The sequence below is a fragment of the Acipenser ruthenus genome, chromosome 30 (genome assembly GCF_902713425.1).
Source record: "Acipenser ruthenus chromosome 30, fAciRut3.2 maternal haplotype, whole genome shotgun sequence".
NCBI classification, from domain to species: Eukaryota; Metazoa; Chordata; class Actinopteri; order Acipenseriformes; family Acipenseridae; genus Acipenser; species Acipenser ruthenus.
The window spans coordinates 12,263,689-12,277,509 of NC_081218.1; the positions used below are offsets into that span (position 1 = coordinate 12,263,689).

General features: G+C 41.4%; 1 protein-coding gene across 1 annotated transcript; it reads left to right on the forward strand.

Annotated features, from left to right (window-relative positions):
- The first annotated feature begins 425 nt into the window (after positions 1 to 425).
- On the forward strand, positions 426 to 2,824 carry LOC117397699 (small nuclear ribonucleoprotein E). The gene is made up of 5 exons (XM_033996491.3): positions 426 to 664; positions 1,252 to 1,278; positions 1,636 to 1,698; positions 2,044 to 2,122; positions 2,526 to 2,824. Exons 1-5 carry the CDS (start codon positions 611 to 613, stop codon positions 2,579 to 2,581), a joined length of 279 nt encoding a protein of 92 aa, XP_033852382.1. The 5' UTR covers positions 426 to 610; the 3' UTR covers positions 2,582 to 2,824.
- The last annotated feature ends 10,997 nt before the right edge of the window (positions 2,825 to 13,821 follow it).

The window sequence follows — 13,821 nt, forward strand, 5'->3', positions numbered from 1 at the left end:
CCGAACATGCATGGAACTACATTTCACAGCAACGCTATGCCATCACTGGGAATAAAATGTCCTGTTCTGTACTGTGCAGAAATAGTAATGTTCATGATTTTCTGTTCCGCGGTCCTGGCAGCTCCACATAACTAGCTTTGTGGACTACAAGGTCAACAAACATACACAGGGATCTGTACTTCAGATGCATAATGTTAAACCAAATACTTGAACACCAGGTAACTTAAATGAATACATTAGTGACATTTTCAAATAAGCTAACTTAAATATTATTGTTTTGTGAGCAATTCGGACAACTGCTGTTGCAAATCAAGACTGAAAGGAAACAAAAATACGCTGAAGTATTAACATCCGTCCAGTAGGTGGTGTTAGTAGATCTAATTATGACTTTAAAAAGCTCAGACGTAGAAGTCATCCAGTGTCCCATATTCCGTTGCAGTCAAACGGAAGTCCGCCATTTGCGACAGGAAGTTGCTGAGCTAGAGCGTGTGGTGTCCGTTCGCAGAGAAAAGAGCACGGTGCGGAAAGAGAGTCAACAGCTTTTCCTAAAAGTATCTATTAAATTAATTCATAACATCAAGCGGGAGGATACACACGCATTTCCACAGCCATGGCGTACCGAGGCCAAGGACAGAAAGTCCAGAAGGTTATGGTGCAGCCGATTGTATCCTTTTGTACCAAAGAAGAGCGGGTTCTGGTATATAAATAATATCGAAAGGCTGCCTACACTGCAGCGCTACCAGTAGCAACACTAAACTGCAAGTTACTTGTGAACGCTAACAGTACACCTCTCTGAATTGTGTTCCATTATTTTATATTTATCCAGAAACGTTCGTTTGTGTAGCACCAGATCAAACATTCAAATAAAAGTACGTTTGAATGAACCTACGCCGCCGTTTCTTATTCCTTGTCTTTTACAGAACAGTTTGAAGGCCGCGGTTTGTTTTTTTGGTTTTTTTTTTATTTATTATTGTGTCTTGTTTGTAGTCTGCTAATATACATGTAAAAATACATTTACTCCAGTGTCCGTAGTGAGTTCCAGTTGCAGAAGCAAATGGAAGCACGCAACACCACAAGTAGGTCTTGTTTGAAACCAAACATAACCGTCGCAGTGGGGCTGGTAACAATGGTCTCAGATTTATGTATGTACTGGATTCATTTCGGTGATATGGTTTTTGATCTGGGTACCAGGTGATGTTTAGCTTAGGGTTTCAGTGTTTTGCGTGGTTTTCCTTAACTTGTCTTTCACAGAATCTTATCTTTCGGTACCTTCAGAATGTGAGTATACATTATTAATCTGCTTTTTTAATTACTACGGTATATTCATGATCATGTACCGCAGCCATGGTGCTGATGTTGATTCTGTCCAGTAACTCTAGTGTTGTGTAAATGTGTTTGACCGCCTCTTTCATGCTGTAGCAGATAAGGGCATGGATAAACTTGATACTGGAGATTTCTGTAAATAATGTTACGATTTTAACTGATCAAAACAACCTGTTACCCCTACCTGAGAACCATACATGGACATTTCTTGTGATATGCAGGTGATGATACTGACAACTGTAATGTAATGACAGTAATAACAGAGGTTGTGTGTGTTACTGACAGACCTTCGTTTTGTTTCTTTTCCTCCAGCGCTCCAGAATTCAGGTGTGGTTGTATGAGCAGGTGAACATGCGGATAGAAGGTTGTATTATTGTAAGTGGGTTGTGTTTTTATTGAAATTGTTTTTAATGGTGGAAAAATAAATCTCCTTTTTGGAAGCATCTAACAGGTCAAAGCAACAGGTAATGTAAAATCTAAGCAAGCGATCAAAAGGTGGTTCAAGGTAAATCAACGGACTGCTTTTTCTGAGTAGTTCTAATATATAGTTTTATGAGAAATGCAGTGGTACTGTAAAAGTAGTGCATTTAGAAATCCCTTCCACAGAATAGCATTAGCTGCGTATGTTCCAAATCATGTTTTCTTGTTTAGGCGAACACTTCCCATGTTGCCTGTCCGGGTGTAAATGCATGCGTTGATTTTGTGCCTGGTCTTTTTCAGGGTTTCGATGAATACATGAACTTGGTGCTTGATGACGCAGAGGAGGTCCACATGAAAACGAAAGCCAGGAAAACTCTCGGTAAGTTTCTGTGTACACTGGACTGCTGAGCATAGTGGGTGGCTGTGAGTTCATACAGTCCCACAGCAAACTTACAAGTGGGTATGACTGCAGAAGCTATGCACTCAGGTTTTCCACTGTCCAGGAAACTATTAAGTTGTTTCCATGTGCAATAAGATGCAGCATTGTATTTAATTAGAAATCCTTGCTCATAAGGGTGAAACTATTTGTAATGTTGAAATACGTTCTGAAACCTAATGAGCGAAGGCAACCATTAGATGCAATGTGGATTTGTTTTTTAAAACCGTGTCATGTGAAAGTAATGTAATTAAATCCATTGCACCCTGCATGAAGAAATAAAGTTGTTATTTCAGTGATATTTTACACCTAGTAGTTTACATGAATCATTTATCTTTTTTTGCAGGTCGGCTTATGATAAAAGGAGACAATATCACCTTATTGCAGAGTGTTGCTGTCTAGTGCGCACCAAGCTGCTTCACTGCTGAGTAGCATCCCCAGGGCTGTGGAGTCACATGTGAAGATATAATGATTTGAATGCGGATAATATTTGTATTATTTTTGTACTGACTGTTGGAGCTCCAAGTCACATTTACTTGTGTATCAGTGCTGGTCATGTCACCACCACTGGGATCATGTTCACTGGTTATGTGTGTTCCTTGCTCGTTTGTGTTACAATAAAGATTTTTGGTTGGTTTTCTTTGAGTCTTGTTAATGTGTGTAATCTTTATTTAGCCTCTGATGGCCAGATTATCATTTATTTGGCTGATGCCTTTATCCAAGGCGACTTACAGATGTCACAATGCAAGATTAATGATTGAACAGCATGCCACCAAGCAGGTTGCACTTGTGAAAGGAGAAGAACGTTGCTGAAGATGCAAGACGAAGTCAACAACGACCCTCTTGAGTTGCTTCTTGCAGTTTCATCAACAGTGTTTTAAACCACTTTAGAATCAGTCTAAGTACCCTGCTGTTCCTAAGAGGATATTGGTGTCTCCTATAAACACCTTCTGCTTTGCCATATCCTCCACTCTTATTATTGGAAGCAGATTGGTTTTCATGTGGAGTCTGACAAGTATGAATTTAGTTGATCCAGGACCTGAGCCACCTGTATGTACTTGTTTGTCATCTGCAGAGAAAAAAAAAGTAGTTTTTCAGCAGTATCATTTCTTTATCAACCTGTGTGTGTGTATATATATATATATATATATATATATATATATATATATATATATATAAGGAAGCAAAGGCTGGAAATTAAATGATGAGACAAAAGCTATTAGGGCAGTCACCAATTGTCCAGGTCTCTAATTGTAAAAGTTATATGAAGTCGTTTGGAGCTTTGACCACCAGGGGGTTCCCTAAACTGCTTTGTTGCAACCTATAATAGCCTGTACAAATGAAGCCTCTTAGCTTATCCATTTCACAGGTTAAGACTTTATACAGAAAATAGGTATAGATATAGTGTGATTAAGTTTTAACCTTGTGCAGAATCGCATTATTTCCCATGCACCTAGCAGCAACAATACAATGTAATGCTGTTGTCTCCATCATGACGAAAGCGTGCATCGTTTAAAATGGGTCTGGTGCAGTGCAGAATCAAAGTGTCAGAAAATCCAGCAGTATATATATATAGAGAGCATACAAATGTGTGCTATTACTGTCTATATTAGTTTTCTGGGTCCTTTAAGCAAAACTATTTAGGTATGTATCCTTGTTACTGAGTGGAACTGTAAGAAACAGTTTTTTAGAGTGACTTCTGATTGAAACGTTGTAAATTTATAGCTTGCTAAGTTAGTATGGCACTACACAGGCACTCAGTAATTTGTTTAAACGCTTACTCCTCAGTATATTTAAATCCTTTTGGGTGGGAAATTACATAATGTTACAAACTGTTATGATTGTGTGGTTAAAGTTTATTTTTCTGCTGGGACAAATATTCAAAAAATATTCCTTGAAAAGTTAAAAGAGCATATCAGGTACTATAACAGGATTTCTTAAAGACTGTCAAAGAAACCATGCAAAAAGTCTTATGAAATAAATAAAACCATTCTGCTGGACAGTCGACAGTTCCCTTCTTTATAAGCTGATTTGATGGGGGGGTACCAGGGTTTATTCCTAGGAGATGTTTTAACTGTAATATGTCACTAATTATATAGATTCAGCTAATTAAAAATGAAAAAATATCTGAATATTGGTTTGAATCTTGAAAGAATATTCAAACATCAAAAACCTGTTCATCCCTCGAGTTATAAAATCTCTGACCTCCCAGTCAAAAACTTTCTGAACAAGCCCTATAGAAACAAGCTGTCCCCTTTCCTTGAAGCTCCCAGCAGTAGATATATTGCACAGCGAGGGCTTTGTGTTTGTGGTGCATCCTGCTTCCTTTAAAAACAAATGTATATATCTCGAGATAGAAGCAGAGAGAGCACTCTGCGGTGCTCTGTCAGGCAGTTTCACTTTGCTGAAGAGGGAGTGTTTTTTTTTTTTATTACCGAGGAAGTATGATAAAAATCTGCAGTAGCTCGGAGGGTCGGGAGCTCATGAGCTCAGGGAAGGGGGGGCTGTGAGGTGGGGGCTCTGCGGCAGGAACCTTCTCTATCAGCGAGGAAGCTGAACCGGAGAAACCTGTCAGAAGAAAGAGATTCCTAACTACGCCACCACAAGCTTAGGGTGTGGAGATCTAGCTGTTTCTGCATGCTTAGTTTTTTATATCATTTTTTATCACAGATCAGCAGGTTTTGTTTTTTAGTTCCACCTGTCTTGTCTCTATTGCAGGAGAGCAATGGGAGTGCAATTAAAAAACTGATTTAGCAAAGGGACAAACTTGCACATCATGGGGTGCCTCTCTTTCCCTCTCCTGTAGAGCTATGAGAGGAATTGGCTACTCTTACTGTGCTAAGATGTGAGCTGATCTCTAGACATCTAGGCATGCATTGCAACTCTTCATATGTATATTTGTATTTACTGTGCATTCAAATTATGATTAATAAATCCATTGTATTTGTATACAGACCCCCCACCCTGCTAAAAGCCCACCCTGATAACCACCCTTTGGCACCAGTAGGCAAATAAAAAGTATAACGTGATCCTTCATATAAGGTAAGTTGCAGAATAGCAGTCTTCCACCCCTCATTATCCTTTCTTCAATTGTTTGAGATGCACCACAATTCTAACAGACTGTATGAAAATGAACACAGGGTTACTGCAAACAGAACCTGCGGCAATCAAGGCAGTTTCACTGGCTTCGAAAGCTCAGTGATTCATAAAACTTGGCACACTTCTGAATAACTTTATGTCTGATTAATACTGCAAAGTAGAATTATTTTCCATGTAGAATCGGTTACATGTGAAATATCCTGTATTTGAAAAATATTTCTAGTGTCATAATAACTGGGGTTGAACATCTTTTCGATACGTTGTACTTGCTACATAAAATGAAAACTCCCTGAAGGGAGTGTTGTGCTTGAAGGCAGCCCACACAAATCCTTCGGGAGCTGGGCACTCTAGAGTAGTCACAAATGGACCCATTATATATCAGGGGTGGCCAAAGTTGGCTCTTCCACTCCTTGTCTTTGTACCATCCCTGTTCTAAATTGTTTCATTGAACCAATCAAGCCTGCATCTGAACCCTGAAGTAGTTCAGTATCTCATTTCACCTGTTGGCCCTCCAGGACCGTGATTGGACACCGCTGCCTTTCATATATCCGAGACGAACACCAGCTCAAACTGCCTCCGCGTGAGTGTGCGTGTGAGAGATTCGGGCCTACCTCCAGCCCTGAGCCTGTCTGGCCGTGCCGAGCTGTGTCCTCGTCGAGTCTCCTCCGTTCCCACAGTGTGGCGCACAGCGGAAACCCCTGGCAGGGGCAGATTTCCATTTTGTGGTGGTTTCCTGTTCCTTTCTGTGTTTTGTTATTAATTGTTCTCGAGGGCTTTGTTCTCAAACCACAGGCTGTACCAACCTCCCCGCAGCCAGCTCGACTAGCCAGGTGTGAGACCGCCGACCGACTGGCACATTCCCAATCCATGCTTTCAGTGCTTGTTCTTTATATAGAAATCACTTCTATCCATTATATTAGTACTATTGTTCCCGTCTCGACCAGAAGCATTTCCGTCCTTTACATTATACTTGTTTTGCTATTGGTGTCCATTTTGTTTGCATGAGGTTTATAGGTAATGTGATGTCTGCACCCATTTCCTCTCTCACTGGCATAACAGCTATGCTGACCAATGGCTTGATCTGCAGTGCTTTATAAGGCTTAATCTGTAGGTACCATATAATATATGAATGTACTTTAGCATGGCGGGTGTTTTTATATGTGAGATAAGCACATGTGCTAATACAAAGGACTGTGTTTGTAAAGATTTGAATATAGAAGAAAATACAAAAATCTATCATACATTCCAATTTCCGTATAAGCTATGGGAGAGAGCTACTCCACGTAGCTATACTGCTGGGGGCATCCATCACTTCTCAACAGTAGAGCTATGGAACCACATGGCAAACTAGTCGAATTTACCAGACTTGTCATCCTATTCCTTGCTGAGTTTCCACAGTGCCACATTCTTCCAGGACTGCCCAAGGCGCCACTGGAATTCCACTTGGAACACTCCCCAACTAGAAACAGCCAGGCTTGTCCAGTGGGTGTGGTCAAATACCATGGTAACTATGACAACCTTTGTAAGCTTACATTAGAATTGCATTAGGTTTTAGTCCAGGCTGTTGCAGTAGGGGCCAGTTGCTCTCAAGAGGCAGCAATCACTATGAATGCTCATGGAGAAGTAGTTATCCCTTGAATGAGGACGGGCAAATAAGCAACAAGCCCGCAGGTTAAGACTAGGAGTGAAATAAACACAGCACTCCATAAATCTTCATTGAGTATTCTTTGTCTATAACAAGCACAATCTATTTCATTGTGCACTGGCCTTTCTCTTTAATTGTATGTGTCATGTTCTTCTTTCAGTGTTGCATGTTCTGTAGTTGTATTGTTTGGGAGGATGTTTGAAATGGCTTTGAACTCGTTGTCCTGTTGTCCTTCAGCTGCTTGGGAGCAGTCTTGGACTCTCAGTGTTGTATCACCTGGTTAAATAACGGGATTGAATGGAAGTAGCTTTAGGATGGTGCCCTTGTTCTGTTTCATTTAGTTGTTTCTTTGTTTCTTTTTATTTTAGACAACTGTATATCATCTATGACTTCAAACATTTATTCTTTGATAATACCAGTACTATACCTTCAACATTTAATAGATGAAAATAGGTACACTATTATTATTATTATTATTATTATTATTATTATTATTATTATTATTATTATTATTATTACACATTAAAGATACAGCTACAGGCAGGAATGCAGTATTATATTTTTCAGAATGAATCAGTGTTTATTTTATGGAGGGGGTTTAGTTTATCCAGGTAATAGCCATGTTTACCTCGATTGTGATTTAGTACATTTGTTTTGGTAGTACTATGTGTTTCAAATACTAGTGAGATTTAATAGAGGTTTGTTTTAAAATATGTATGTTTTTGACAAGTTATATCACAAGAAAGCATAGTCACTGTGCCAGTCTACTCGGGACAGAGTGGATTTCAAAATTCGGTTCACACTATCAAGCTGTGAGGATCAGGTACCAAAGTAAGACAGCCGGTACTGTACCGGCCAAATCACTGCAGTGTAAAGTTCATGTTAAATGTGCTCTAGAATATGCCAGGTACTAGTTTGTATTATTATTAAAAATAATAATACAAACTAAATAAAATCAGCAAAGACAAATGGCTTTTATACACACACACGCACACACACACACAAACACACACACAAACGCACACACACACACGCACGCATACGCACACACACACACACACACGCACACACACACACACACAAACACAAACGCACACACACACACACACACACACACACGCACACACACACACACACGCACACACACACACACACACACACAAACACAAACGCACACACGCACACACACACACACACACACAAACACAAACGCACACACACACAAACACAAACACACAAACACACACACACACACACACACACAAATACAAACACAAACGCACACACACACACAAACACAAACACACACACAAACACAAACACAAACGCACACACACACACAAACACACACACAAACACAAACGCACACACACACACACACACACACACACACAAACACAAATGCACACTTCCAAAAAAGCAGGAACAAAAGGAGAGCGAGAGAGAGAGAGAGAGAGAGAGAGAGAGAGAGAGAGAGAGAGAGAGAGAAGGAGAAGGGAACAAAAGAAAGACGAGTAATGAAATTATAACAATACGGTGAGAGGCGAGGGGGACAATAGCAGGGAACAATCGCAGGGAGCCAATGGAAGGGGATGACAATGGGGCGAATGACAGCGGGACAATGGCCTCACTGTTTCCAATTAGACATTATCTCAAAGACGCTGTGGCAGGTTTCATTGTGCTCTGGCTATTTTCAGCTCTCCCTTTGTGTCGGCCACCACTGATATTTCTTCCAGCGCCACACAGGAGTGGGCTTCTTTGTTGTGTGGTTTAATCAAATGTACAGTACTGTGAGGCCCCTTGGCGCAGTAAAGGGGGTTGTAACTGATGCTGCAGCAGTAGCACCGAACGGACTTCAAGTTAATACTTGCAAGTGCTTTTAAATGGGACCCCATGCCATGGACTGTTGCATTCATTCTGTGAAGACGCTCTCCGTGATCAGGATTTCAAGTTGCTTCACAGATCACTGCTCTGTGTTTATCACAGCAGTGGGGAGGTTCTGCCTTTCTTTAATTCATGGTCAGTGTAAATGTTCTGGAATGGGTGAAGTGGGTACCACAGTTTATGTCTGGGTGACTATTGCATTCACTTTCAATGCTTGTCTACCAGTCTTTTCTGTACCACTGTTTGTGCAACCTGGTGTGGCAATGCTCTTCTGATGCCTTGTTTCCATTGCCTTTTCCCAGGTATAGCTAGGGGTAGTTAAAGAAGTGCTCCAGTGTCATTTTGTCAGGTATAGCTGACCGAGGAAGTAGTAGTGAGGCGGTAAAAGGTCACGTTGGTTTGTGGGATTGATTGAACAAATGCAAACAAGTGAAGATGGACGACGTTGAACAAACATATATGGCTGTTTTTATTTCTGGTCTTTCCACAGCTGTCAGTAGTCTTATTAATGAGGTTCATTTCTTCTGCATCCCACGAAGTAACGGCTTTGTCAGGTTGGGTATGTAAAACTGTACTTCTGAGCCCATCCAGCTCAGCTGTACCTGGGTAAGTGGAAAGGAAGCCTAACATTCAGAGTGCTCCCAGGTGCCATGAAAGCATTCCCAAACAGCTCTGCAGCAAAGCATTCCTCCCCCTGAACAAACCGAGCACTCCCAGCTGTGCAGGCCTGGCCTCTCCTAAGCACAGCAGAATTGTGTTGAGTTCTGTGCTGGTTATTTGTGTGTACAGATGCCCCGGATGTCTAAGTTTAGACTGCTACACTCATTCCACTTGTCAGATTCGCAACTACTAAATTAGCAGAAGCCCGTGTAGCATTCACATCTTGTGGACAAGCTGGATGTTTCTCACACACTGTGCTCTCAAATATTACAGAAATGCACAGGAAAAAACCCCAAGAACAGAATGAAACAGTTATTCATCTATTCCCCGGACTTTTTGTTTATCGCTTAAAAAATAGCTGAGTTTCTACCTGTATTTTACTTTTGCGGTTAATTCGCTTGGCTGTTGGTTTTCTACTTTATTGAGAAGGGGAGCTGGGCTTGCCAACACACAAACACCAATCTGCCCTACATAGCATTGTGAAGCTGATCTTTACGCTTCAGTCAGCATTGTCAATGGAGTGTGTGGTTTGCTTTTGCGGTTGTTTTAGGTTGGTATATGTCTGTTACTGTTCAGAGTGCGTGCGTTTTTTGAGTTATATTTTATATGATTCTGACCTGAATGAAAAAAAACAACCTGTCCTCCTTCATTTATTTATCTGAACATTGCTACTGTCTCTGATGGGGGCTGTGAATGAGCTCATCCCAGTCCTGACCTGAACACCCCCAGATTGCCATCCAGTCCTGCGCCTCTCTCAAGCAGAGACTGGCAGTTCTGGCAACGATGCTACTGTTGTATTGCAATGTGGGCTAACACCCATCTGATGGACTGGCTGATAATTTGCACATGCAACATACATTATTATTATTTATTTATTTCTTAGCAGACGCCCTTATCCAGGGCGACTTACAATCGTAAGCAAATACATTTCAAGTGTTACAATACAAGTAATACAATAAGAGCAAGAAATACAATAACTTTTGTTCAGTGTGACAAACCACAATTCAATAATACAGCAGATAATAGTGATAGTTACATCAGGATATGATTAAATAGTGATAGTTACATCAGGATGTGATTAAATACAAAGTACTACAGGTTAAGGGCAGCAGTGTGGAGTAGTGGTTAGGGCTCTGGACTCTTGACCGGAGGGTTGTGGGTTCAATCCCCAGTGGGGGACACTGCTGTTGTACCCTTGAGCAAGGTACTTTACCTAGATTGCTCCAGTAAAAACCCAACTGTATAAATGGGTAATTGTATGTAAAAATAATGTGATATCTGTATAATGTGAAATAATGTGATGTCTTGTAACAATTGTAAGTCGCCCTGGATAAGGGCGTCTGCTAAGAAATAAATAATAATAATTAAACACTTGGCAGATTACAGTATTCTGAAGTACAGGATTAAATGCAGTAAAATAGGGGGCAGATAAGAGCAGAATAAAGCACATTTACATGAAGGGTGATAGTGTCCCAGGATACAAACAGAGGAGTTCTACAGGTGCTGTTTGAAGAGGTGAGTCTTAAGGAGGCGCCGGAATGTGGTCAGGGACTGGGCAGTCCTGACATCTGTAGGAAGGTCATTCCACCACTGCGGAGCAAGGGTGGAGAAGGAGCAGACTCTGGAGACAGGGGAGCGTAGCGGAGGTAGAGCTAGTCTTCTAGTGCAGGCGGAGCGGAGAGGTCGAGTGGGGGTGTAGGGAGAGATGAGGGTCTGGAGGTAGCTGGGTGCAGTCTGGTCAAGGCATCTGTAGGCTAGTACAAGAGTCTTGAACTGGATGCGAGCAGTGATCGGGAGCCAGTGGAGCGAGCGGAGTAGTGGAGTAGCGTGGGCGAAGCGAGGCAGAGAGAACACCAGGCGGGCAGCAGAGTTCTGGATGAGCTGGAGCGGACGGGTGGCGGATGCAGGGAGGCCAGCCAGGAGGGAGTGCAGTAGTCTAGGCGGGAGAGTACCAGGGCCTGGACCAGGAGCTGGGTAGCATTCATCCATTGCAAATATATTACATTGAGTAACTAGAATGTGTTTGTTTTTAGTTCTTTTTCAATTAAAGCTACTTGATTACGTTTTGGATAAATATATGAGAACATTTTTTGCAGGTTATTCTTTTAACTTTTTCTTTTAAATGGTCCAGTTTTGCTGTTAAACATTAATAAAATCTATTCCTTGTTCACAGTATGTTTCAAGGTTAATTTTCAAAACAGACAATATATGAAAGAGCAGTGCCTGTTTTTTTTTAATGAAAATTATTTTATTCCTCTGAAAATGTTCTTTCTGCACTTGTTTTAAGATAGAGCGATGGTTTTGAAACAGCAAAGCAGCATGCATGAGGTGCTACCACAGTAAAACCCTGCATGGCACATCTTAATAATTATTAGAATGAATCACCTGGGTTAACCTACAGCTGTTTGCAGGACCACAGCCTTGCATGTTAAAAAAAAAAAAAAGATCTGTCGCGATTATCCTCTCTTGCAGGAGTGCCCTCGTTCTGAGTGAAATGGGGGGGGGGGGGGGGGTTGCTTTATATGGTGAATAAATGAGCAGACAGAGCGGTAGGTACCCTATAATTAGCCGTACAAGAGCAGCTCCCATCTGCAGCAATCTCCCCCAATTAGCAGGGTTTGATGGTTTTTTTTCGCTTTGTGCTACCAGCGTCTCTATCTGGGTTTTGTATCCTGTTCCTTGCCTTGTTAGTTTCCACCAGCATGCTTGACTCTGAAGTGAAGCTGAGCATCAAACTAAAGTTAACCCCTTCATCCCTGCTTCTGATACTGTGCACCCCATACACTGCACGCTTAATGGTGAGGGGAGGTTATACTTCAATCAATCAATCAATCAATCAAGCAATCAATCAAGCAATCATTCAATCAAATTTACAATTAATATAGTGCCCCACGGGGAACGTATCAGGGCACTTTACATGGTCAGCAAAGGAAAAAGCACTGTCCCTAGGTAGGACGTTTCATACTGTGGGTGCTAGAACGCGATCCATACGTGGCAGTTCCAACAGACGGTACACTAGGTAGGTCAGCCTCCGTACCTTGTGGGCTCCAATCTGGATCGATTCAATCAAGCAGTCACATTCATTGGAATACCACTTGGACAGAACACTGATCCAAAATACATTTCATGAAGTGCTTTAGGACCTGGTGAGAGGTTTTAATTGGTTTATTTAAGGACATTGGGCCGCACTGTACAGTATAAAGATGTCTGCCCCTGACGTTAGAACAAAAGATCTAAGCTCTATTAAACCTGTAACAGGAAGGCGTGTCAGGAACTAGTCATTCATTATTCAAAGCATCCATTATTACAATAGTGTATATATTCTACACACTGGACATAGTATTTCTTCTTTTGAGTTTCAGATAAAGTTTTCAATTGTTTCCAGTTGTTTCTTCAAAAAAAAATAGAAAATTCCCTCTAGAAACAGACTCAACAGGATTAACTGCAAGGAAGAGCGGGAGAGTTCTCGTGCTTTTTAGCAACACTGACAAGCTTGGAGCCAATTAACACATTACCTGCACAGAGGGTGGTGGAGTAACTGTGGACAGCTATGTTATTAAATATGAGCCACAGACACAGACACACAGGCAAGCACACACTCACTTAAAGGTACACAAACCCAGCAGCACACTGGGTTGTACAAAATGGAACACTGTAGTATATGGCGGAGAGGGCTTGCTTCCCTCTTGTACTGAGACTCCCTCCAACCTACTATCAGTCAGCCAGCAAAAGGGGACGGCAGCTTGTATATACTGTATTACAGAACACTTTCCAGGGAAGCAATTTGCATAAGAAGCTAATCAGTAATGACAGGACACAGAAGGGTGCGCTACACCTACAGCTTGTACCAAACACAGAAAGAAAGAAAGAAAGAAAGAAAGAAAGAAAGAAAGAAAGAAAGAAAGAAAGAAAGAAAGGTGATACACTTAAGAGAACGAACCACACAAAAAAAGGAAAAAGAAAGAAAGCAAAGCAAAACTAAAGAAAAGCTTTCTCATCCATGAACCCTGGTTGTCTGGCGTCTCCATGGAAACCGGCACAAAGGCCTGTCTTTTTTCCTATTGATTGCTAATTGTATTCTTCACAGTTCTTTTGTTAATTGTTGTCTGCCCAGCTCTCACTTCCTGCTGGGTTTTCACACAAAGGCAGGAACAGAAGGGATTAGAAATGGCACAGCAGCCTAGACTAGCTGTGCACTCTAAACTCACACTGCACAGGCACTGAACACACCGCAGCAAGCAAACAGGAGACAGCGAGAATACTGTTAACAGTTTAGGAACTGGAGCCCACTGCCCCTGTATCCATCTCCTCACAAACATGTACTGCAGTGGGGCTGTGTGCATACAGGGGTGGG

Coding starts and splice junctions, on each gene's coding strand:
- LOC117397699 (XM_033996491.3), top strand. CDS start 611: ATGGCGTACCGAGGCCAAGGACAGAAAGTCCAGAAGGTTATGGTGCAG. Junction 1,279..1,635: donor TCTTTCGGTACCTTCAGAAT/GTGAGTATACAT, acceptor CTTTTCCTCCAG/CGCTCCAGAATTCAGGTGTG. Junction 1,699..2,043: donor GGATAGAAGGTTGTATTATT/GTAAGTGGGTTG, acceptor GGTCTTTTTCAG/GGTTTCGATGAATACATGAA.